The sequence below is a fragment of the Phoenix dactylifera genome, chromosome 18, assembly GCF_009389715.1.
Source record: "Phoenix dactylifera cultivar Barhee BC4 chromosome 18, palm_55x_up_171113_PBpolish2nd_filt_p, whole genome shotgun sequence".
Lineage (NCBI taxonomy): Eukaryota > Viridiplantae > Streptophyta > Magnoliopsida > Arecales > Arecaceae > Phoenix > Phoenix dactylifera.
The window spans coordinates 8,825,713-8,851,497 of record NC_052409.1 but is presented as its reverse complement, the minus strand read 5'-3'; the positions used below and the strand labels follow the sequence as shown (position 1 = coordinate 8,851,497).

Below are 25,785 nucleotides of genomic sequence, written 5' to 3'. Positions count from 1 at the left end.
ACTAATCAAACTACCAACCCTAAGAACAAGCAATGATGGAATCGACAAAAAATGAGATACGGCATGAGCAAAGCAAGCAAGCTATTGTGGGGCTAATAAATGGGTAGGACAAGAAATATGATGCAGGATTTTGCAATAGTTAGTTGCTTGAAATATAAGAAAACTTAAGTCAATTTGTTTATTTTACTGTTGTGGTATTTTTGATAGCCTAGTCTAATTTGATAGTACATGTTTTGTACTTCAATGACATTGATTATAAATTTACATTATTTTGAATTATCTTCTTATTTGTTAGATATACAAACTATTGCTGCAAATAGACCTATTTTAAACAAATAAATTATTTTTTGTAACATAGTTAGAACGAGATTAAGACTCCATCGGAATGGCCCAGGTTCGAAATACGTGGGCATCGATTAAATGCGAAGACTGAATACCCTCCGCTTGGTTTGCTTGGTGGAGTCGTCATCTGATCTACCGGTGCTTGGATGATGCTGATGTGACATATTCATACATAAAAGAGACTGCGATGTTGGTGGAGCTTCCTAATAAATGGAGAGGATATGGGTAAAATTTATCTGTTCATATTGAATATACTCCGGCAAAAAAAGGGCTAGTTGAGCTAAAAAAAAAAAAAACATTGGTCACGAAATTTAGCTGCGGCGTAGCGTAGGCGAGGTCGCCCAGCTAATCCACCCGTCCCTTCGCCAACAGCACTCCTCCTGTTGTCTGCGCCTTTCGCGTCTGCGAGTCCTTGTTTATTTCCTTGCTCGATTAACCGCTGGAAAACGATCTTCTTTCGTTTCAGAAGCAATTCCATTCTTTTGGAATCCTAAAATTCCCAAACTTCTTTTCGTCATTCTCAATCTTCTAATTCGGTAGAATACATAATATGATTTCTTCGATAACATCTCCTCGCTCTCCAATTCTTCACAGGTGATCGATCTATAATAAAGAATCCACCCTCCCTTCAAGAAACCCTCCTCTTTGCCTCTATTTAACCCCCCTCTATCTCTCCCTTTTTCTCCTCCAATTCCTCCCAGGAATGAGCTATCTCAAGGGCCTTTTTGATACCTTCTCCAAGTTCTTCTCCGGCGTGCGCCCCTCCGATTCTTCTGATCCCTCTCCGTCTCCGGCCGCTGCCTTTGATCGGACAATGGAAGGCTCGGCCGCGGGGCCGTCGGTCGTCAACGAGAGGGTCGTGCTGAAGCTGAAGGGCTACTTTGAGCTGGCGAAGGAGGAGATAGACAAGGCAGTGCGGGCCGAGGAGTGGGGTCTTGCGGAGGATGCCATCGCCCACTATAGGAATGCGCATCGGGTGATGCTCGAAGCGAAGGCTGCGAGAGTCCCTGCCGCTCTCCCATCCAGGTGATTTTCTTGCAGCAATTTATCTATTATTTGTTGCAGACTATGCGCAATCGTGGGGCAAATGTTCCTTATTGGCTTTCTTGGCAGTGAGAATGATCAGGTGAAGGCTTATCAGCAAAAGATCTCAAAATGGCAGGAAAAAGTTGCGGAGAGACTACAGGTTCTGGGTCAGAGAACAGGTATATTTTTCTGTCCCTTTTTTTTAGGAAAGTTATCATAACATTTAGATATGGTTTGATTGCTGTGCTGTAACTGTATTTTCCTTTTTCTTAAAAAAAAGAAGAAAAAGGACCTGAACTGTGTGCTTCATTCTTGTGGTTGACAGGCATGGCAACAAAGAAGGTATGGATTAATTTAATTGAACTGTAAGTGTATTGCATCTATATTTTTTTTTCCTTTAACCATCTTTCAAATTTTTATATAAGATATCCCAATTGTTGATTGTTTCATTATATGCACTATGCAGCTTTTGGTATTACTTAAAAAGACTTAGGATGAATTATCTCTAAGGTGTGCTCTAGGTAATTTTTTAATCAATTAAACAAGCAATTTACAGAGCTGCGTTTCATTTCTTCTGCATATCTGATTCCAAATTCTTTGCCGGCGTAACAAAATTTTTAAACTAATCTAATTTTGTCATTTTGGGTCTCTTTGTCTTTGCATATTGAATCTAATATAAAATTACCGACATTGTTAGTTCACTGGATGATTTCTTGCTACTGGAGAGTAATTAACAATTTGATGATGCCGTCTAGCAACATCCCATGTTCTATAAAACCTGGGTTTTACTGCCCAGTCATATGGTAAATTAAGACTAGGAACATGAGGAAGATGGTCTCACTAACACCCATAAGTTTTGTTGGTTTTGTACATTTTTTTAAGACTAGCATAAAGAAGCACACCATCATGGATAGGATTCAAAAGGAGTCTATGAACATCAGGTTAGATTTTCCATATTCTCACAATTACAAAATCCTAACGAACTCCCCATCGAATCCATAATCAGAAATAAAAGAATGATTGATTGCCAACAAGAGGAACCATGCTTTGTAGGTATAATTGAGTCTCTCGGGGTCTGTTTGTATGCCTGAGGATCCAATTGGTTTGGTAAGATCTTCTGGCAGGAGCTCGCTTATGAGGATATATTTCTACTTGGGTGGTTGAAAGAGTTCAAGGCACCTGTAGTGGGCGACTAATTCCTGTTTTGTGTAGATAATTAATCTCTTTTCCAAAGTGATTTATCTTTTTGGTAAGGGCCTGCTGTATTGGGCAACCTACGGTTACTTTGCATTTTATTAATAACAATCTCGTAGAGTAGTTCTTCCACTCCTATCTCTCTTGTCCGTGTGCTCCTTCTTTCTCTTCAACTATAAGTCTCGTCTAGGCTTGTCAAATCCGGAACCTGACCTTCTTATTTCCTATAATCATCTTCCTCCTATCTTGATCAAGATTGGGGGTTGGAGTGGTGCTTCTGGTTTAGACCTATTGGCTGGGGGTATGGCCCCTTTTGTGTCGATATTAATGGAAATACTAATTTAGCAATCAGTTTTTGGTGATAGAAGAATAATATTTGATGGAAACATTGCTTCATTCCCTATCAAGAGAAAACCCCATTATTCCATACAATCATGGATTCAAATGAATAAGGGTTTGACAATCACAAAGATTAAATTTTAGTTTATTGGGAAACGACTAAATAAACTTTACTTAATTCAGTTCATAATCTTGCAATCGGAATATAATTTTCTTCATCCCCATCCATAATCATTAACAAACTATGTCTCTTACACCACACGTTGATCATGTTGCCATGATTGTCAAAAAGATGCTTGAGGTAAGATTGTGAAATTCGGTCATACTTGCAGACCTCGATTCCTCCTGTCACTATCCGGCCCTTACATTATATCCAATTGTACAATTGATGGAAATCTATTTGGAGCTTTGCAATTTTGCAAAGAGGGGGACCTAAACCTAGTATTTATAGACTCACCAACATGAATGTTACCCTTTATAGGTTCCTAGTTCATGCTAGTTTTAAAATCTTTGCATAAGCCAACTAGGGCTTTGCACATTCTTCAAATTTGAGCGACAATTCCCAAGCAAGCTCCTAAGTAAATGATTTGTATCTTGAGAGCATACCAACCCATATTGCCTTGTAACTACCGTAATGTACCATGTCGACAAGGTATTGGTACAACACCAAGGTTTTAGTTTAGCATATGAGCCAAACTAGACTATGAGGGTCCAAACTGAGCAGAATTGCCTAGTACTACTTGGTATTGATTGGACGATACCATCGCTGGGAGTGGAAAAATTTTTTTTGACCATGTCTTGGTGTGGGAAGTATACAGTGGCATATCAATGTATCGCACTGAACCAGTAATACTAATTTAACTTCCGGTACTGATTTTGTAGATGTTGCTTGAAAGGCTCTCCCTTGCTTGTCTGTTAGCATATATTCACTTGTCTAAATGTTAGCGCTGGATAATTGCATAGTCTATCCCCATGTAATCTGATTTTATTCAACTATAAGGAGGTTAAAAGAATTCAGACTCACTTTGATGACTTCAGAAGGTGCTATACACTGACAAATTGCTTACTGAAGTATATCATTGACTAGTGCATGAACTTTTTCTTGGTTCAAAAATGACAATAAGGAATTTTATTACTAGAGTTTGTGGTCACAAGTTCCTTACATTGATTGAATGTATGGTTTTTTTTTTCTTTTTTTCGTCTTTGGTAATCTTTTTTGAGGAGGATAACTTTTTTGCCTCATACGATCTTTTTCAAAACATCCCCATGTTTTTCCTTGCAAAGAATAATTTCTTTTCTGCCAGGTAAATGTTTTATACAACATGTCACATGACTGAGTAGGTGCAGACATCATATTTAGATCAGAAAAATAAATTGTCAATCACTCTCTTCACACCATATGCATGTCAACCTATTTGTTCATGCTTGAAGCATTCCCGTCATCTATCCTTGTGGTGCAGTTCACCAAGAACTATCACAAGTTCTCCTCTAATAGCACTGTTTTTGGTATTATAGTGCATCATGTTGATTGCATCATGGTTGATGGTGATATATTGATCCTTACCTTTAATTTGAAGCAATATATAGAAACTTCTTTATGGGTAAGCTTTTCTAGCAGCCCTGCTATTATTTGAGCTTTTTTTTTTTGCCTTCTTTCTTCTATGATGTTTGTTATACTGAAAACACTCCTCAAAATTGATCAACCATGCTTGCTTAGTCATAACTTGTATAGTTGGTTTGGAGACAAAACATAATTTCAAGGGTTGATAGGAAATGGTTTCCAACTTTTGCCATATGTTTCAGATGTATGTCTAGCATATCTTTTTATGAATTATGAGCTTTTGGGTTTCTGACATTGCATACATTCTTCATTTATTAATTTTGTGAGTCTGCATCATCTCCCTAGCTGCATCCATTTGTGTTGTTGCATTTTGAAGTTGGTTCAGAAACTTATGGTCGTTTAGCAATTATCATTGTTTGTGGTCATCAAGGATTTGCTTATTGGTTTTTGTGCCTATGCATCACCTACCAGCATGACAAGTGCAATGCCGGCACATATGCCATTCTGTGCTTAATTTATTAGAAAGTGGATTTGATACATGGTATGTAGGGTCGGCGGAACCGTCCCGAATCGGACGGTTCCGACCGTTCTGAGCTGTACCAGCGGCTTACTGGTACAATTCTGGCAATAGAAATGAAATTCCTTGCCTGAGCCAGAGAAGGAGAAAAAAAGAGAGAGAGCGAACGGGGAGGGAGGAAGAGGGTGGGATGCCGGCGGAGGGCCGACGGAGGCTGGTGGAGGCCGCGGGAGGCGATGCCGCAGCCGGTTCTCCTTTTTCGAAAGAAACAGGGGTTCGGACACGGCCTTAAAAATTTTGCGATTTTTAAGTACTAAAATTTCACCTCCCGCGGCCTCCGCCAGTGTCCACCACCCTCCGCTAGCCTCCCACCCCCTTTCTTTCTCTCTGTCCTCTCTCTTTCTTTTCCTCTCTCCCACGATTTGCGTGCCCTCTCCTCCGTTCATACAGGCCTGATACGGCTTGTACCAACTCGTGCCACCGGAGAACCGGTACAGTGCCCGATACCGGTTCTGCTGACCTTGGTGGTATGTGCCACCAAGCATGGATGGTCGTGATGTTGGCCTAGCATGGTAGTGCCAGCCAGCATGGTTGGCACTTGAAGCCATAATAGTAGTTTTTAACCTAACACCCTTTTAATGGGGCAGCTCTAATGCTATTCAGATTGTTAAATGTTAATTTACGTTGTCAAAATAAACATCCAGAAATTGCTTCCAAATTTAGCTGCTTCATCACCCAATTTACTACAGCTTCGGCAGTTCCATTGTTATAACTTGTTGATATGCTTCGTACGAAAGTAAACTAAGTAAATATTTAGGTTACATTCAGATGAATTTGTTGGCTTCACTGATAGGCTGACAGACTAGTCTTATTTTGGGTGCCTTTGTTTCTAGTAGCTATTACTTGATCAGTAGCAATTTGGTTGATTTCCCCCCATACTGCATGTGCATTTATTTCTGTGTAGGCTTCCCCAAGCCATACTCTAGTGAGAACAGTCTCATCAACAACAACTGGTGCAAAGAAACCTGTACCACAGAACTTGCCCAGTTTAAAGAATACTCTAACAACAGGGAATCAGAAAAATGGTAATGGGGGTGCAAAATCTGCTCAAGATGCTTTGAGTGGCTATGATGCCCGGCTAGTTGAAATGATAAACACGGTCATAGTAGACAGAAGTCCTGCTGTTAAGTGGGATGATGTGGGTAAGAACTTACAAGATCATATTCATTTTTATGCAAAGCTGTTCAGCATATGATACCTGTCTTATCTTGTGTGCAGCTGGCCTTGAAAAGGCAAAGCAAGCTCTTATGGAAATGGTAATCCTACCAACTAAGAGAAGAGACTTATTTACCGGCCTTAGGAAGCCAGCTAGAGGTATATTTTCTAAAAGCATTTGTCTTTATTTCAAAATTGCAATGTTGTATGATCCTAATATTTGGATTTAAAATTTGTCATTTCACTCAGGCTTGCTCCTTTTTGGACCTCCTGGTAATGGGAAAACAATGCTTGCCAAAGCTGTTGCATCAGAATCAGAGGCAACCTTTTTTAATATTTCTGCCTCATCTTTAACATCGAAATGGGTAATTCTTACGATAGAGCTACTTATATTGCTGGATGGTGGTTCATTTCTTGCTGCTTTCAGTTGTGATATATATAAATCATTCTTTACTTTTGATGCAATAGGTGGGAGAGGCAGAAAAGCTCGTTCGGACTCTTTTTATGGTTGCTGTTGCTAGACAACCATCTGTAATCTTCATGGATGAAGTCAGTCACTCTTTGCTCTTCCTTTTTCATTTCCTTTTCTATTCGATTAAAATTTTAGGGACGATGTGTGCACAAACTCTTTGTTGTTTTTATAGTCTATTTTATAATCATAATCATCTAGATTTTTCCAACTATTTGAGGTCAGCTTTGTGGATTCTCATTTGCCAATTATTCCTATTTAGGTCCACCTCTGATGTTATTCCAAGTTTCTCCAGGTCTTTCCTTACAACCTCCATCTTCTATAGTCATTTATTAGGGTTTTTTCTTCTTAGCTCCTATATGTTATAGGCATTCTTAGAAAATATTTGTTTTTAATCTTTTGCTGATAGACTTATGTAATGATTATTTTGACTTGAATTTATATGCTTGTGGTATGACAAATATGGACTGGGTTTGTCATACATTTGTTTTGCAATATCTAACATTCTTAAATCTGGAAAAGCAAAAAAATGTGCATCCTTTGACAATGGCATGACTAATATCCTTGTGCTTTTAAATAGGTTGAAAATTAGGCTACTAGCTTGATATTAGGGAGGTGATATCTAATGCTTTTGGTGCATATGAACCACAGGTAGGGCTGAAGGAAAGAAAGACGACAATTTTGGGGGTATATGGACCGATCTAATTAAAATCTTTAGAGAGTTGGAGATTTGTTGGCATCTTGATTGTTGTATAAATGATATTAGATGGAGATAATGGTACATGATACAAACTAGGGCTTGCAAATTATCATCTGTTCCCTCTGAACTGCCCAAATTTCATTAAGCAAATTTTTCTCGAGTGTCAGTTTCTGTGTACCCAGAATGGACCTAAATACAGTTAAGCTGGGTTTAGGTTTATGATCTCCAATCTCCAAAACAAGGTCCTCTAGGGAACTTTGGGTGCAAGGTTTAGGATCGAGCCTAGAAGCTTGAGCAAGCGGTGTTTTTGGCAGCATGGGCCTTAGCAGGAGCTTTGTCTCTTGATTTCCTTTGCTGTCACCAGGTCCACGGCTAGCACTTCACACATTGAGGAGGCTGCAAAGTTGAATCTAAGAAGCTTAAGGTTTTTGAAGAGATGTAAAGGTTTCAGGAAATGGATGTGACATGTGAGCCTTTTTTTTCTTTTCTTTTTTCTAGGTTTTACTTCTAATAATCTATTTAAATTTTAGAGTATTGGTTTTGGACCTTTTGGGTTTGCCATACATCAATCATTTCTGTTTGGGTTAGCTCGCTGGAATTAGCTCAGCCTTTTCTTATTTGATTGAGATTACCTTACCTGATCCAACGCATTGTCTAGACTTAGGCAGATTTGGCTTGACCTTCCTGGTCTAATTTTCGGCAGGCATGGCAGGATTTTCTGGCCTTATTGGGTCGGGCCGGTAAGACTTCAATTTTGATTGAATTTTGGGCTAAGCACAGGTTAAGCTAAATCTTCCTGGCTCAGCCTTACCAAAAGTCAAATGAATAAACCTTGATATTGTATATCATTAATTTTTTTATTTATTAATACATATATATAGATGCATGTCAGGGTCTGTTGTGCCGGTACCGGGCATCGTACCTGTTGCCTGGCAGCATGAGTCGGTACAGGATTGCACTGTGTTGTGCCGAGCCTGTATCGACATAGCAAAGGAGGCAGGGAGAGGGGAACGGGAGAGAGAAAAAGAGAGAGAGAGAAGGGGGAGAGGGAGGGGGAGAGACAGAGGCCGGCGGAGGGTGGCGGAGCCTGGCAAATGGGGAAGGAGGCGGAGGCCACGGCCGAATTTCTGTTTCATTCGAAATAAGGTTCTGGCCGCTAAAAAATTTCGCAATATTTAAGTGAAGTCGGGAAACTATTTCATTCGAAATAAGGTTCTGGCCGCTAAAAAATTTCGCAATATTTAAGTGAAGTCGGCAAACTATTTGCCGACTTCACTTAATCGCGAAATTTTTAGCGGTCGAAACTCTGTTTCGAACGAAACAGAAATTCGGCCGTGACCTCCGCCTCCTCCGTTTGCTGGCCTCCGCCGACCCTCCACCGGCCTTCCTCCCTCTCGCTTGCCGACTTCACTTAAATATCGCAAAAAATTTTAGCAATCGAAACTCTGTTTCGAACGAAATAGGAATTCGACCGTGACCTTTGCCTCCTTCCGTTTGCCGGCCTTCGCCGACCCTCCACCGGCCTTCCTCCCTCTCCCACTCGCTCTCTCTTTTCTTCTCTTTCCTTCTCCTTCTCCTCCTCCTCCTCCGGCGACACATCTCGGTTTCTTGCCGGAACCGTTCTGGTCCACCGCCAGTATAGATCGGGATGCTCGGGCGATTCGGGATGGTTCCGCAGATGTTGATGCGTGCATATTCATATATATATATAAACTATCTTTTCTCAAATCCCCCTCTTCTCTCACAAAATCTGGTCTTGAATTCCAGGCCTGTTCTTTCTCATCTTTGGATGAAAGTCTTCTCGACCCCAGTATTTGTTGCTTTACCTCTCTCGCATCCACCACAACTCCTAACCTCTCTTCCTCTCTAATTTGGTTGCTTATGCCATAACCTTATCAACATTCCTTATGATTATTGCCGCTGGCACTCACCGTCAATCTCCTCTTCCCCCTCTCTATCTCTAAACCATGATTATGGAAGGGGATGAACCCTTGGCTTTGGTTGATTGAATTTGGTTAGTTTAGTTCAAGCCTAGATTTCGATGAGTGGGTTGGGCTTAGGGAGAAGACTCTAGAGTTGAGGCTGGGCTAGCTTGGGCTCAAGTTAGGTATAGGTCCTTGATACTGAGTTGAGTCTTGGCCTGGTCAATGCCTACATTTACCATTGCCACTCTTAAGAAGAGTGCAGTCATAGTACTACATATACTAACATGATCTGGCAATAGCAAGTACACATATAGGGAAACACGCATGTGTTGATTTTGAAAGTGAACTAAATTTGTAGCAGATGTATTGGAATTTCTAACATGAAGAGAATTACTATTTTGAAGTTATATGGTGATATAAGCTAAGTTTGATAACTATGTAGCTAGTGGCAATGCAATGAGTGCAAAAGTACTTGAGCATTTGCTTACATGACCTAGTAATAGGAAATACACTTGCAAGGAAACAAGCATAAAATAATTTTGAAAAATTGAATAAATAGGCAATAGATGTGTTGTAATTGTTAACAAGAAGAGAGATTAGTATTATTCTAAATATTAGGGACTTTTTGACACAATGTAGCATGGCAGCTAGTTTCTATGAGTGCTTATTGTGAAGATCTCGAGAAATGATGATACTACAAGATGACTAATACTAAAGTGGTAATATTTTTGGGAATTTTATTAAATTGGAAGAAGCAGTAGCATTCCTTAGAGAAACAACTGAAGGATAAATATTGGAACTTCTAAATTATGCCAAAAATGACTTAAGGATCCATGGTAGATTATGTTACAAGGGTATATAGAATAGTTGCTAGATAATCCATGGATAATAAGAAATATGTAAAGAAAGTTGATGGTGACACGTTAAGTTTCAAAAGGTACTTAAAGGTTCATCCACTAAGAAATGGGGAGGAGCACTGACCTATGTAAGTTAATGTTGAGAGGTAAATGCAAATCCTTATAATAATTATGTCATTATGCGGTCCATCTACCACTGCTCACAAATTAGGCAGCGCTTCTTGCTATCTTTCTCAATTACCAATTTTACCCTGCGAATGTTAAATCCAATTGCAACTAATCAGTCTTTAAAAACAAAAAGATGATTGGGGGCCATGGAGGAATACAAAGAGGGAGTGGTTACTTATTGGAAGGTGTGTGAAGATTTCTCCTAGCTCTTCCTGATTTGGACCTTTGCCCATTCAGTATTTTCCACTGTTCGACTTTGCTCCTTAATTGCTCTAGCTTACAGAGTCTGGATGGTGTCTTCTTAACTACTTTATCTACCCTTTCTGTAATGTCCTTTTTGCTCAACTTCTCTTCCTCTTGATCCACCCTCCTCTCTCTGTCCCTCTCCTGTAGATTCCAGCATTGTTTCTTTTTTTCTTTTTTCTTTTTTATGGGTTTGTGTGTGTGTGAAATTCCAGCATTGTGTTAAGATGGTGCGGCTGACAGTTATGGAGGGTGGAGGTGGAGCAGAGGATGTGCTCATCATTGGAGGGGCTGACTGTGACAAAAGCTGCAAAAGCTGAAATGTGAGATGTTGAGGCCATCATGAAGGTTGGTGGCAATGGTATCAGTGACCCGATCAAGCTAAATGTTGCCGTTCATAAGGAAACAAAGTATCAATGGCGGGTAGGCTAGAGGTTGAAAGGTGGATGGATGCCAGTAGAATTTGGATAACAGGAGGCAGAAGGAGGAGAGAAAGAGGAGGAAGATTATGGTGCACTAGTCATTATATAAAGAAATTATAGATTATGATAGCAAAGAAACAATGTAATTTGACAATAAAAATAGTAGTAATATTATGTTTGAGATTATTTTCCCATGTACTGATAGAAAAGAAAATCCCAAAGGTCACTGTTTTTAACTAGCTGTTGATGCAGCACTTGAAGGATGATCAAACTGCACCTGAACGCTATGTGACACCTGCCTATCCCCCATGTATTGCACCAATCCCTGGCTAGTGCGTAGCGAGTTTTAGCAGACAATAGTTATTCTGTAAATAGTGAATAAATCAAATCATAACCATTATTAAAGCATGTCATTTGTATGTCTTATATTATTAAGGGCCTTTGAGATCATTATTGTAGTCTCCATTTCTTAAGATTTTTGTTTATATTATCTCTTGATTTTATGGTTATATCTTGTCAAACTAAATTCACTCTACATCGTTGTAGCATTGCTTGAATGGCTATTCAGATTGGTTAAAATGCATAACAACTGATGACAATGCTTATTTTCTTGAAGTTTTTTTTTGAGTAACCCACATCCAAAGCATGTGCTGAAAACTCGTGATGATTAGTGGTAAGCTGACTTCAGGAAGAAGTAAGAAGCAAATCCATTGTATTACAAAGACTGCAAGAATGATGATTAGATGTATACATATACAAAAAGTCAAGATAGATTTACAGTACGAGGATTAAAGCCTTAATCCTATTATTGTAATTTACATAATATGCCATCTCAATAGAAAATCCACATAGTTAGAGATTATTTGCATCACCTAAAATGCTTGAAAACCAAAAATCATGTGCTTGGGAGTTTGTTACCTATGCATTGAATGATTATAAAACAGATAGTAGCGGTTACGCTTGGTTGACATAATGGGCGGTGGTGCACATATATAGAAAAATTCACACAATAGATCATAGTTTATGTCTTAAATACATATTAACTGAACTTTAGATCAATGGGATGCTTCAAGTAGCAAGTCAAATCCAATTATCCAAATACTTTATCTTGCTGTTTAAAGTACTTTAAACTGTTCACTTTGTGACCACTCAGTACATATGAAATCTCAAAAACATCTGATTCTTTGTTTTTAGGCATTAGGTGATGTGAATCATGTTAATATTGATTTTCCATTGGGATAGTGCATTATATTAATCATGGTGATAGGATTGAAACTGCTTCTCTATAGGTGAGGTTCTATCTCAATTCTCTTATGAACACACACATGCATGCCTATGTGTGCATGCCTGTGTTGTTTGTGCATGTTGCATGTATCTGTGTTGATTGAATTGGCTTCATTGGGGGTGAGGTTGATATGATCTTGATGCAACTTGAGACTTAAAAGAGGTGAAATTAGATTTAAAATTTATGGAATGAGCTTATTACTACAGTCATTGAAGAAACTACGCTTAACAAGGGTGCATTTTCACCACCAAGTTTTGGATGACTAAAAAGTGGCAAAAACTTTGTAAATGATATTAAAGGGTGAGTCGTTGAAGTCTGATTTATAGCAATAAAGATATGGAAAATCATTAAAGAAACTTGGTTAGTTTGAAAAACTAGATTCTTCCTATTGGTTCTGGCTCAAGAAATGGATCCAAAACAATAGCTCCACTTAAACACATTAATTAAACCCTTAAAGCTGAATTATTCAACACTTGCCCTCAAGCTCATGCTCCTTCTTTTCTTCTTTTAGTTTTTTGAGAATAATTGTGGGAACACCTTGAGAAACAACACTTTCAAGATTCAAACCTAAAACCTCGTTCCATGTGGAGAGGTGCAACTGCTGGGCATTCTCATGGGCTTATTGCTGATAATGCCCAACTCTAATGTCATATTCTTAGCCACATATAGTCACACAATTAATCACTACATTTTTAATCTCTTTACTCTTTATTGTTAGAAGTTAAAAACCATGGGAGTTATTAATTGTATATGCTACCAGTTATTAGTGATAATAAGTCATTCTAAATCTCAAAAAGTTAAATGAATCTAAAAATGTTGGAGTTTCCATATGATTTAATATGTGAGTAGCATGATCAAGTGACATTTTATGATCCAGGGATTATTTGATCTATGGCATGCATCTCGAATTTATGATACTCTGTCACCCCAATTAGATAGATCATTTTGTTCCAAATCATAAGATTTGGATCCTGGATCATATGATCTTTAAAAAATGAAAGGGCAATTTTTGTGCTCGTAGTTAAGATGTTGAATGTCTAGAACACATCAAAGATGACTTTGTGGATAATTGGTCGGGAAATATTCAATTTATATCACTTCTCTCTCATTTAGAGTATTAGATTTACTGTAAAAGAACAGAAAGTTTCACCTATAGTGGAAGATAGAAAATAGTCCTTCAATCACTCTAGAGTAGGCTATAACTTTAATTATAAGAAGACCTGGATTTTATTTTTTCGCTTCAAAACTTACCATGGTAAGTATATTCAGTATTATTCATAACCATGTCATGTTTAAATTGAGTGATTCAATTTATTTAGTTGGATGGTATTTGTGCAATTGTTACTTATGCTGAAACCAATTTGTTGTTGTTTGGCAGATCGATAGCATCATGTCGACAAGGTTAGCTAATGAGAATGATGCGAGTAGAAGATTGAAGTCAGAATTCCTAGTCCAGTTTGATGGGGTGATGTCAAATCAAAATGATTTAGTAATTGTTATTGGTAAGCTTCCTAAATGCTCTAATACTGATGTTTATCCTCTTAAATAAAGGTGGTTTGTTTCTTCACTTCTGGAGTCAGAATAGCTTTCTTAATTTATTCTACATAAATATACATGCATAATAATACAAGCATATATACGTGTACATATATCTTCTTCCTATATCAACCCATCCTGATGGAGGTCCACGTCTGTGCCATGTCGCATCATGGGGCTGCAGCTTAGAGTTCTTATTAAATTTAATTTAGTTATAATTTTCTGTATTTTTCTTTTACTTTTTGGATGTTTTCGATTTTAGGGTTATTTTGGATTCTAGGACTGAGACGAAAAGGTCTCAAGTCACTCTCAATTCTTATCTAGGAACCTAATTGCTGTTGCGCAATAGTGTTTACGACACTGTTCTTGCTACAGTAACCATGCTTTATTAGGGACGGTTTTGGGATTTTAAAATAGAGTTGAATTAGGGCTTCTACATGTTATAAAAGGGGACTATTGGGGTTTGATGTAACCAGACTATGCAGATTATGAATGACATAATAGAGTCTTTGGTTTTCGTTACTCTTTTGGTGTGATTCCACAAAGGAGGTGGGAGGCCTTCGCACGCTAGGTGTGATTCCTAGGTCCTAGTGCAAGTACGGTTTTGTTCTTTGTATTTCCTTTCTTTCTTTTAGTAATATCTGTGTTTCGCTTTACTTTTTCTTTCTTTTGCATCAATTTTTCCTGTTCTTTTCTTCCTTGTATTGATTACTAACTGTTTCTTTTAATACCTAAACATCCTATAGTCTAGCTATAAACCTCACCGTTCTGATCTATCATTGCATAGCTGTTTAAATATTTTTTCCTTATTTAGATTTTTACCCGCTAGTTAAACCCTAGTTTTATAATCTCTAGGTTGGTTTCCACATCCATCATCAATTTCATAGTAAAATTCAACTTTTATATTTCAAATTTATTTAAAAGTCAAATGTGCAATTGAAATTCCAGCACTTTATGTTTTTCAATCATATCGTAAACTTTTCTAGATCCCCTTCCCTTGGATATCCTACATCACACCCTTTTCCATGCCCTAGCACTTATCTTTTGCCCAATCCCTGGCTGTTTAGACCCTCATTGCTTCCCTATCCTTTCGGGATCCTACCCCCTTGAACTACGCACCTCTAAATTTGGCTGAGGTAAGATTTCCATCAGTGCACTATTGATAATATTTTATGGTTAAGTAATCCTAGTTTACCTAAATAACACATTTTATGGATAGTTGGTGTTGTTTAGGAATTCTACAATTAATCTTTCTAGAAGCTAGTTGTGTTTGCAAAGAATATAGATCAAGCGCTAAAACCAATCCCTAAACTACTTGGACTTGTTATTGATAGAGGCTAAAGGAAGTTCAAGTTTGATGCATTAACTAGAAGACACATTATTGGGGAGACAGTGTGGGATTTAAGGTTCGCCGAACTAGTATGGGAGGTTGTACCGGCCAGCAACTAGTTCGATATGGTATGAATGCATACCGTGCCATTCCAGAATGTACCGAAAATAGAGAGAGGGAAGGAGGAGAGGGAGAAAAGTAGAGAGGAGGAAAGAGAGAGGGAGAGAGAGGGAGGGAGAGGGAGGAAGGGGGAGGGTGCAGGGCTAAATCCTAACCCTAATGCTATGCAAAGCGCACGCGAGAGAGAGGAGAGGGAGAGGGAGGGAGGATGGGAGAGGGCTGAGGGAAACCATAATCCTAATCTTAGCAGAGTGATAGAGAGAGAGGGAGGGAGGGAGGGAGGAACTTACTGGCGGCGGCCGAGAGAGAACAAGCAGCATCTAACACCATTGAAACTCTCGAATGCGGGGTGGGGGGCGCTCTCTTGAACCATCGCTGACTCGTGAACGAGAGGGGGCGGAGACTCAAGCCATCATGAGCGGGTTAGGGAAGGAAGGGTTTAATAAGCAAAACCAGTGTGGTTTAATAAGTGAACTAGGGGGGTGGGGGAGGGTTTTATAACCGAACCAACCAACCCACTAAATCATTCATACTTGTCATCGGTTTGGTTCAATATGACCCAAACCGTCCTGTTTGGGTTGGTTCAGTAATCATTGATGGGTTTGATAATATACTTTGCTCCTTTTAGGAAACCATAAAATATGTTTCATTACATATTTTGGTTTTTGTGAATGGGTTCCATTATATGTGGGGTTCAACATTGACTCAAGCCTGTCAATCTGTTTAGAATACTATAAACATGTAAACACACTTAGAGAGGGCGGGGGAGGAGGGGGTTTAATTGCAATTTACAAGTATAGGGAACAATCCATAAGGAAACTAAATTTCATACATGTCAAAGTCATCTCTCTATGTGAGCCAAAATTCTCCAATGCCATGTGGTTGAAATTCCTTGGCCATGTGCCATAAAGTAAACAATGACACTTAAACATTTTGCTGCCATGTGTCATTTGTTGCAGAAGGTATAATAACCTGCAGAATGTCCTACTTTCTCATATACAATTTCCGCTGCGTGTGGCATAAAATTAAACCACCACATATCCCTACTTTCATATACACAACATTCTCTCCAAGCAGGGTAATAATAAATTTCAATGTTTCCCCACTTTCTTATTTAAAAAACCCCTCCGTTTCAGTATTTTGTCTAACTCCTACTTTGATATATATTAATGCTGAGGGAAACCATAATCCTAATCTTAGCAGAGTGATAGAGAGAGAGGGAGGGAGGGAGGGAGGAACTTACTGGCGGCGGCCGAGAGAGAACAAGCAGCATCTAACACCATTGAAACTCTCGAATGCGGGGTGGGGGGCGCTCTCTTGAACCATCGCTGACTCGTGAACGAGAGGGGGCGGAGACTCAAGCCATCATGAGCGGGTTAGGGAAGGAAGGGTTTAATAAGCAAAACCAGTGTGGTTTAATAAGTGAACTAGGGGGGTGGGGGAGGGTTTTATAACCGAACCAACCAACCCACTAAATCATTCATACTTGTCATCGGTTTGGTTCAATATGACCCAAACCGTCCTGTTTGGGTTGGTTCAGTAATCATTGATGGGTTTGATAATATACTTTGCTCCTTTTAGGAAACCATAAAATATGTTTCATTACATATTTTGGTTTTTGTGAATGGGTTCCATTATATGTGGGGTTCAACATTGACTCAAGCCTGTCAATCTGTTTAGAATACTATAAACATGTAAACACACTTAGAGAGGGCGGGGGAGGAGGGGGTTTAATTGCAATTTACAAGTATAGGGAACAATCCATAAGGAAACTAAATTTCATACATGTCAAAGTCATCTCTCTATGTGAGCCAAAATTCTCCAATGCCATGTGGTTGAAATTCCTTGGCCATGTGCCATAAAGTAAACAATGACACTTAAACATTTTGCTGCCATGTGTCATTTGTTGCAGAAGGTATAATAACCTGCAGAATGTCCTACTTTCTCATATACAATTTCCGCTGCGTGTGGCATAAAATTAAACCACCACATATCCCTACTTTCATATACACAACATTCTCTCCAAGCAGGGTAATAATAAATTTCAATGTTTCCCCACTTTCTTATTTAAAAAACCCCTCCGTTTCAGTATTTTGTCTAACTCCTACTTTGATATATATTAATGGTGAGGGTCTTAGGTCAAAAGCATAATAAGTTTAGCAAATTAATATATAATAAAAGTTTATTGTTGTATTTTTAAAATTCTTTGAAGTAAATTTCACCACGTTTTGGTCTTTTAAGGCATGATGCCTTGCTAATGACGGAGATTTCTCTCCATGAGTGGTCAAATGTCATATTACTGCTAGCCTTTGTAATATTTAAAATAACCTAAGCATAATTGATAATTATTCTAAGCCTGCTGATGCATCTCATCAGAATGTCATTGTGCTAACTGTAATACCTAAGCATTTAAATTTACAAAACTTTGATGTTTTCAGAAAGCAACTTATTCTTTTGATAGCAGAACCCCAAAGAGGTACATGCATACATAATGTGTAACACCATAATTATTATGTCTTATGAAAATTTGGTGCTTATGTAAGTCTGGTTCTTTTTCTTGAGCTGCTCTTTAGTTTGTCGAGATAATACCTTTTTGCACTTGATATAAGTTTTTTTGTTTGGTGTTGCCACTGGTAAAATGTTATTTCATATTAAATGTTGATACAGGTGCAACTAATAAGCCACAAGAATTGGATGATGCTGTTCTACGAAGATTGGTGAGTATCATATTTTGCATGAGTACGATATTCTGTTTTGAGGCACTATATCAAGGATGTGCTTGGTGTTGCTTAAGAAAAGTACTGTCGTAACTTGTAGAGTAAAAAGGTACTTTCCAAAGAAAGTTCTTGATTTTTTCATCTGAGAAGTTCTTCTACAAGAAGAAAAAGCAAAAAAGTGCTTTTAGGAAAAGCTAAGAAACCTCGCTTCTAGCTTTCTCTTCCATAAGAACTTTTAAAGTAGACGCGACACCAACCATGCCCCAAGTGATTTGAGTAATAGCATGAAACCTCCAAAACCAATACTTCTAGTATATAGAAGTTTGTATCCACCCAAGGGCTGATTTTTATACACAATATGCACTAGATTCTTCAGAAAGTTAATTTGTATTGTTCCATTTTTATTTGAAGTTTAGAAATTGAAAAGCCTGAAGTTACAATAAGACTTAGAAAATTACCATTTCTTATTAGTATAAAGAGTTGAAATCTAACAAGCAATATAAAAATAACGTTGATATGAAGTTAGTTTCCTAGTGAAAACTAACTTCATAGTCTGGTATTTTTGGAACTTGATACTAGTTCGGGGCCATGTCCTTACAGTTTGATAATAGTTTATAACAAGGTTCACTGAACCGCCCGGTTCGGCCCATCCTGAGTTGACCCAATGAGGAATCGAGTCACTTCACCTTTTTTTTTTGGAACCAGCTCCGAATCGGCTGGAACCTATCCCGAGCTGATAGGAACCAGCCGGAATGGGACGGAACCAATGCGAATCGTCCGGTTCGCACCGAGTCGGACCGGTTCCGAACTGCCCCCCCCCCCCCCCCCCCCCGCTTTCTTTTGTTTTAAAAATAGGTTGGGAAGGCCCGAGAAATTTCTCCGACATTCCCAACCTATCTGAATAATCCCTTTTTTCTACAGCGAAAAATATGCTGATTCAGCACAATTGAAGGAGTATGCTACCTTTTCTCTATCTCATTTTCTCTTTTTTTTTTGGACGCAAAAAAATACGTTAAAATTTGCAAAATAAGAGGAGATCATGCCAATTTTTTTTATTTTGGCTTAATTTTATGATATGTTGTAGATCAATGGATGATCTGTACGATGACATAAAAATTTATAATTTTCAGATTATATATTATTTTAAATTTTAAAATATATTTCTAGATTAAAAAATAAAAAATAAGATTCAAAAAAAAGGTAAAATCAGAAGCATATTTAGGGGCATGCAAGCTACTCTTCAGATAAATTTTGTGTCCATTTATTCAAGTTTTGATGTGATCATGCACATAGTGGGCTAAGCCTGAATATGAAAAAGAATTGAGATATAAATAGCCTTTAATGCATGCCCATAGGCCTAAAAAAATTTATGTAGCATCCATTGTAGGGTTCTATATGGATCTGAGCCTCAATTATTTTTTTAAAATATTTATATTTAAAAAATATTTTTTAATTTACAAAATAATTAAAGATATATAATTAATATATATAAAAATTATGAAAATTTATTAGTACATAATATATATTTCAAAAAAAAAATTTGAGGTAAAAATATATTTTTTTGAATTTATGGTATTTAAATATTATTTTTTAATTTAAAATTTATTTAAAATATTTAAATGACAGTTCTGGTAGTTATGGATCTGCTGGCTAGGAAGGAAGTGGAGAACATAAAACGATTGTTTATGAGATACAGCCATAGCTGGTGGCTTTCAATTCACCGGTGAGTTTCAGTTTACATATGCTACACATGACGGTGCATGATCTGGTAGAGCCTACGAGAATACGATTGTATATAAGAGACGGGCTCCTCGAGGTCATTCAGGAGGATGCGATATAACTGCAGATGACCTCGCACGTAGAGTAGAATCCATAGATGTATCATATTTTAAGTCGTGTACTGGATTCTATTACCTGCAGCTACAAGTATTCTATAACATATACGGATACGGATATGGATTTGATGCATCTGAGGCATCGTCTTTCGGTGGTTACTATCCTATGCAGAACGGAGCATCTCACATATTGGATTTTGCCGTCGGCATATTCTGATTGGCTCCTTCATAGCCGTATTATCTCAATCAGAGAATATCTATCAAAGCTAAAGCTTCAATAAGAGATCCGAGAGTGCTTATAATACAGAATGTATTTCATATGGGATGAACATACAAGACTACAACGCCGCTTAGTTAGAGGAGTGGGCTGATGTGCCTCCTGACTATGCTAATAATCCGGATTTCTATGAGGGGCATCGCTAGAGATTTTAGATATCGGTATATATATTGTACTTTAAATATTTGTAATTAATTGTATTATTTTATATTTTTCATCTCACTAATTAATTTTAGAATATTTTATGTTGCTTCTTGTAGCATGCAGCATCTGACTAATTATTTTATATTTTATATCACTTTAAAACAACAAAATGTATCATTTAGGTTATACCAGGATCATAAAAATATCAAAAAATATGAAAAAAAATCAAATTATACTTAAAATCATTGAAAAAGTTGAAAAAAAATGATTACCAAATAATCAAATTTGAAAAACTTTTAAAAAAATTGGGCTTTACCGGCACGCCCAAGCGTACCATATATCAGTACGGTACCAAATCAGTATTGTACCAACCCACCCACCGACCGGTATGGGACCTGGTATGGGACCTGGTATCGGTTCAGCTGACCATAGTTTATAAGCTTTCGCTAGTCAAAGTATAATAGTATTCAGTCAGTTGCAGCAATTTAAGTCCAATGGTGGGGGTCTTCTACATTAAGTCACCTAAAATAGGGCTTTGCTGCTTTTGCAATTTTTGAAGGTCATCAACCTGGATTCAGTACTGTCAAACTTAAGAATTAAGTGTTCAGTTAAAAGAAGTACCAGCTCTCAGAAGAGGATGTAATATATATAAATAGCTAAAAAGTAAAGTAGTGACGGGTGAGCAAGACACTATATCGGGTCGGATGTACATGAAGAACCAGCATAATTCAATTTTACAGATTATTTTATCTTTTCACGAATTATTCTCGGCAATATCATGCACAAAATCGTGTAATCTTTATTAAAAAAAACCATACTAGAAATGTATGCAATAGAGTATAGAAGGCTACTTTATTATCTCTAACAATAAACAAAAGCTTAAATTTATTTAATGTTAAGGATATTTGTGGGTACCGAAATTTGCAATAATCATAAGAGATTTGAGTTTGCCTGCTGTAATGACCAGATATTCTTTAATTTTGTGAATCTCTTTACTGCTTAGAACTTTAGTTTGGAACAATTCTGCATGTCTAAATCTTACATTCTTATGTATTTAAATCTAAAGGGTTCTTTTGTTTCTTTGATCTGGTACATTAAGGTTTGCCTTTTGTTTGTGCTCTATCCAATTGTATATACAATTTTTTTTTGTTTTTTTTTTCTATCAATAAAATTGTTCCTCCAGATTGACTTACTGACTCAGAAATATCACTCAAGCAAATTACTCAACAGATGTCGAATTTTCTTTTGCCTTGCTTCCTGTATGATGTTACTTCAAAATAGAGTAATAGGAAGCACCGCATCAGTCTAGGGATTTATTAACTGAAAGAACACTGCTCTTGTTTCTTTTCTCAGACATCAGTAGATCTGGCATCAATTTGTTAGTAAATGTTGTTTATTATATTTTACATTTCATGAAACATTGAACCAGGTGAAAAGAATTTATATCCCCCTACCGGATGAAAATATTAGGAGGCTCCTCCTGAAAAATCAGCTAAAAGGTCAAGCATTTTCATTGCCCAGTAAGTGCACTTGTTTTTGATTTGCATCTTTTATATTAAATGTCATTGCCATCAGAATAAAATTCATTTTCCTACAGCAATTGTTTCAAAGATTAGCTTCTTATGTTATTGTTCTTTGATGGTCAAGAAACTATGACCATAACGATCAAGCCTTTCCAAATTTGTATTCAAGCTATTTACCAGTTAGTAGCTTAATCCAGATTCTTGTGACCATGGTATGAATAAAGAATGGTTGTTAACTTTATAATCATAGCACGTCTTTTTGGAAAAGAGCTTATCTTAGGCATTTATGACATGTTTAACAAGATGCTATAGATTGTCCATCTAGAAATTCATTCCAAGTGTTGCATCATTAATATGTCTTTTGAGTAGGCAGAACGACAGATGGACTTGCATTTACTGGATGTAGTAGAGTAGCGCTCAATGGATTTGGGAAATGCATTTGTTCTGTTGACTCCTCACTGGAACCAGAATTTTGAAACATGAACTGACAACTGGAAATTGGAACAATGCAGAAACCTTTTTTCTCCATTTTCCTTTGTTGCTCAAGTAATTGTATTTATGCTTTCCTAGAAAATGAGCTTGGTTGTGATCTGAAAAGACAGGTGACCATAAGCCTGAAGTGCAATGGTTAGATATCCAACTAAGTCTATGGATATGATCATGGATGTACATAAGTGGTGGGCACTGGGCAACATTCGGAAAGCTGACATCAAATAAATGGATATTTCCCACCTGTGTTTTTGTGGTAACATATAGTTCCTGCCCGTTCACAAGCTTATGATTATAATTACTAAATATGCCAGTAAAATATATCTTGAATTCTATGGAACATTGTTGCGTTAGTTTCGAATTCAAGTATGGGTTTGTATACTTGATTCAAATTCTTACTTGAGACCTCTGTTAAGAAACTTCTTTAAGCAGTGTTGCACAAGATTCATCATAACTGAATTGTTGTTACACAGGTGGTGATCTGGAGAGACTTGTCAAGGAGACTGAAGGTAGAAATCTTTGATGTTACTATACTATATCTGTATGAAGTTTACAGCATTGATCTAATGCTTGCATATGTAATTGTTTGTATGCTTAGGTTATTCGGGAAGTGATTTGCAAGCCTTGTGTGAAGAAGCTGCAATGATGCCAATCAGAGAACTTGGTCCGCAAAACATTCTTAAAATAAATGCGAACCAGGTGGCAATCAATATCTGTAACATCTCCCTCTGCATTCCTTTGACTCTACAACTGTTAGGGGATCATTCTCTCTTTGCACTTCCAGTTTTTCTTTTCTACTATGTCTCTCAGCATTTATTCGACTCTATATAACTGTCGGGGGATCACTCTCTTTTCAGTTCCAGTTTTGCTCTCCTCCTTTGTGGTAGTTAAAACTGATAACTAAGACCAGAGTTTCCTATTTGGCTGTGACACATATGTATTGCAAACCAGCATGAAAAGTACTGATTTGTAACATGATTCATCATAAACCATATACTTAAGGAGCGCTCTCTAGTTTGCAGTCCATGGAATCTCAAATCTTCGGGTTCAGAAGTCCAGCTACCCATGTTGTTGGAAAGGAGGAATGGTTGGTTCAGTTAAATTCTTATAGATTGTGGGAAGAGTAAAAATTGGACTCTTAAAAGAACTCGATGATTTAAAAGCTTAACCATGCAAGTCATATATAGAACTGATTGATATATAACGTTAAAGCCTCAAAATTAAAAGCCTTGACATATATCAATAAACTTTAATCTATGTTCATGGTATATATATATATATTCTCATCTGGATTTACCAACATATAATTTTACCAACCACCATATCTAATCAAAACTAATGGACTTTCTAATAGCAATATATTTTATAATCGTACTTTCAGCGAATCAAATTCATTGATAGGTAGCAAATTTCGAATTATGAATCCGAACGTGAGCCAAGCAAACCAATGAATCAGGTAACTTAGATTGAGACTTGTAATGCACTTGCTTGCTTTCTCTCTGTTGGAGAGTCAAAATCTAGTGTCAAAATCTGATCTGAAGAATTCATAAACTAGAATCAAAGCATCATGTGCATTCACTAGTGGCCAGTGCTTATTTGCTGCTGTACTTGTCTTCTTAATGGTTTGTAGGAGTCATGCCATGGTGCACTTCCATTTTGAAGAAAAGAAAACAGTGTTTGAATGTCTTGTATTGCATCAAAGGAGTAATTTCATGACTCTTTTTCCTCATATTAGCTTTGCAATTTTGGAGGAAGTCCGGCGCATGATAATCCCATTTAAATGCTCTTTAGAAAGGAAAATTGTTAAATACTTATATTGTTAATATTGCACTCATATTATATCCAGAAAGGGTAGAATTTGAACCCCCTTTTTCAGGTACGGCCATTAAGATATGATGATTTTCGGAGGGCAATGGATGTCATCAGACCAAGCTTACAGAAGAGCAAGTGGGAAGAGCTTGAGGAGTGGAATAAGCAATTTGGTTCAAATTGAAGATGCAAAGATTTGCAAGAGCAGATTTGTTGCAGAACTGCAAATAAATATTCATATCATGGCTTTGATATAGCTGAAGTATCTGTGCGCTTTGGACTAATCGACTGATTTCTTGCCTCGCCAAGTTAGACTGGTGACCATTAAATTCAACATGTAAAGAGGTGTTGTGTCTATTATTTCTAGACACTATGAAAATTGACATGTTAGAAAGTTCCTTTTGCTGTTTGACTAGTGAAAAATGTTATTATGTACATATACATAAATTATGTAAATATTAACCTTTTTTTTGTGGAATCGTCTCCTACACCGTAAATTTGTATTATGTACATTTTTTAACATTGCAGATTTTTTTTAAAAGGAAAATGTAAAGGATGGGGTTTTTCTCATCGCCCATTCATGCTTGGATTGATGCACAGGTAGGCGATGGTCTTAACATGCCCAAAGGTCCCCAAACCCAACCTGAAAATCCAACCCAAAACTTTCATAGACCAGGTATCGAACAAAATTTAGATCCAGAACTCAAACAGGTCAGGATCCGGCTTTACTAAAACTCAACACAACCCAACCCAACCCAATAGCATCCCTGGGTGTGAACAATGTTAAGCGTCAAATCAGCCTATTAAACAGGGTTCATCTCCTGGCTCTACTTCCTATCTCCCCATCCCCCAGGTACTTGTTATTACACTGCTTAATTGAAGCCATTCACCATGTGAGTTTTACTTGGTAACTCGATTTGTATTGCTTATGCAAAATCAGAAACTTCGTCCTTGTTCCGGTTTGAAGTGGGAAAAGAAGGTAGATTTATTTGCGATAACTAGTTGATGTTATGTAAAATCCCACCCTAACTTTTCTGTCTCAACATGTCCATAAAATAGGCGAGACTCGAACTCTATGAGAACATGTATTGAGTTCATCAAGTAAAGGAATTTGGCCCTTGCGGTAAAACTCTAAAGCACAATATACAGAGTCAAGGGAGTCAAAAGTGTTCTAATTGAAAATAAATATCCCTTTTTGGTTCACATTCAAGAAAGTATCTCTTTTTGATTCTAATGCCAGATTTCAATAATATCACATATATGTAGTAGTTCCTTAATAGATTGCATGTCTCCTGAATAAAAAAAACTTGTCATATTAGCTCATGATATAGTAGTTGCCAAATGAAAACATTCGATCATTTTCGCTGCAATTGTTTCAGAAACCACATTAGCACCACTCTAAAAAGAGCCTAACTCTGATCGTAATCATAACCAACAATGACTAAAGCAATCACTGTGATCGGGTTTATAAATTTTTGTCGCTTGGTTCAACTTTTCCAAATACAGTTTCATCACTTCCAGTAATATTGCTGTTGATGTGCTGTATCAATAATACCATATGCATATACTAGCACCAAGTATAATGAAGATATCGTTGAACCTCCATTATATAAACAAACAAAAAAAAGGAAAAGAAAAAAACTTAAATAATTCATCATTATTGTACTGAAGTGGTGAAACTCCTATCTCGTATAAAATATTGAGTCATGTTTTTAGACCTGGACCACCTCATTTGCTAATTA

General features: G+C 37.3%; 1 protein-coding gene across 3 annotated transcripts; it reads left to right on the top strand.

Annotated features, from left to right (window-relative positions):
* Positions 1 to 660: 660 nt before the first annotated feature.
* On the top strand, positions 661 to 24,531 carry LOC103721384 (spastin). 3 transcript variants are annotated; one of them, XM_008811576.4, is made up of 14 exons: positions 661 to 936; positions 1,044 to 1,368; positions 1,456 to 1,547; positions 1,652 to 1,710; positions 5,944 to 6,181; positions 6,258 to 6,353; positions 6,444 to 6,559; positions 6,663 to 6,743; positions 13,642 to 13,765; positions 17,917 to 17,966; positions 21,652 to 21,742; positions 22,708 to 22,743; positions 22,833 to 22,933; positions 24,111 to 24,531. In XM_008811576.4, the coding sequence occupies exons 2-14, from the start codon at positions 1,046 to 1,048 to the stop codon at positions 24,225 to 24,227; spliced, it is 1,524 nt and encodes a 507-aa protein (XP_008809798.1). In that variant the 5' UTR covers positions 661 to 936; positions 1,044 to 1,045; the 3' UTR covers positions 24,228 to 24,531. The 3 variants fall into 3 exon arrangements, with proteins under 3 accessions (XP_008809798.1, XP_008809796.1, XP_008809799.1); XM_008811574.4 differs by having other exon boundaries at positions 1,649 to 1,710; XM_008811577.4 differs by having other exon boundaries at positions 663 to 936; positions 1,694 to 1,710.
* The last annotated feature ends 1,254 nt before the right edge of the window (positions 24,532 to 25,785 follow it).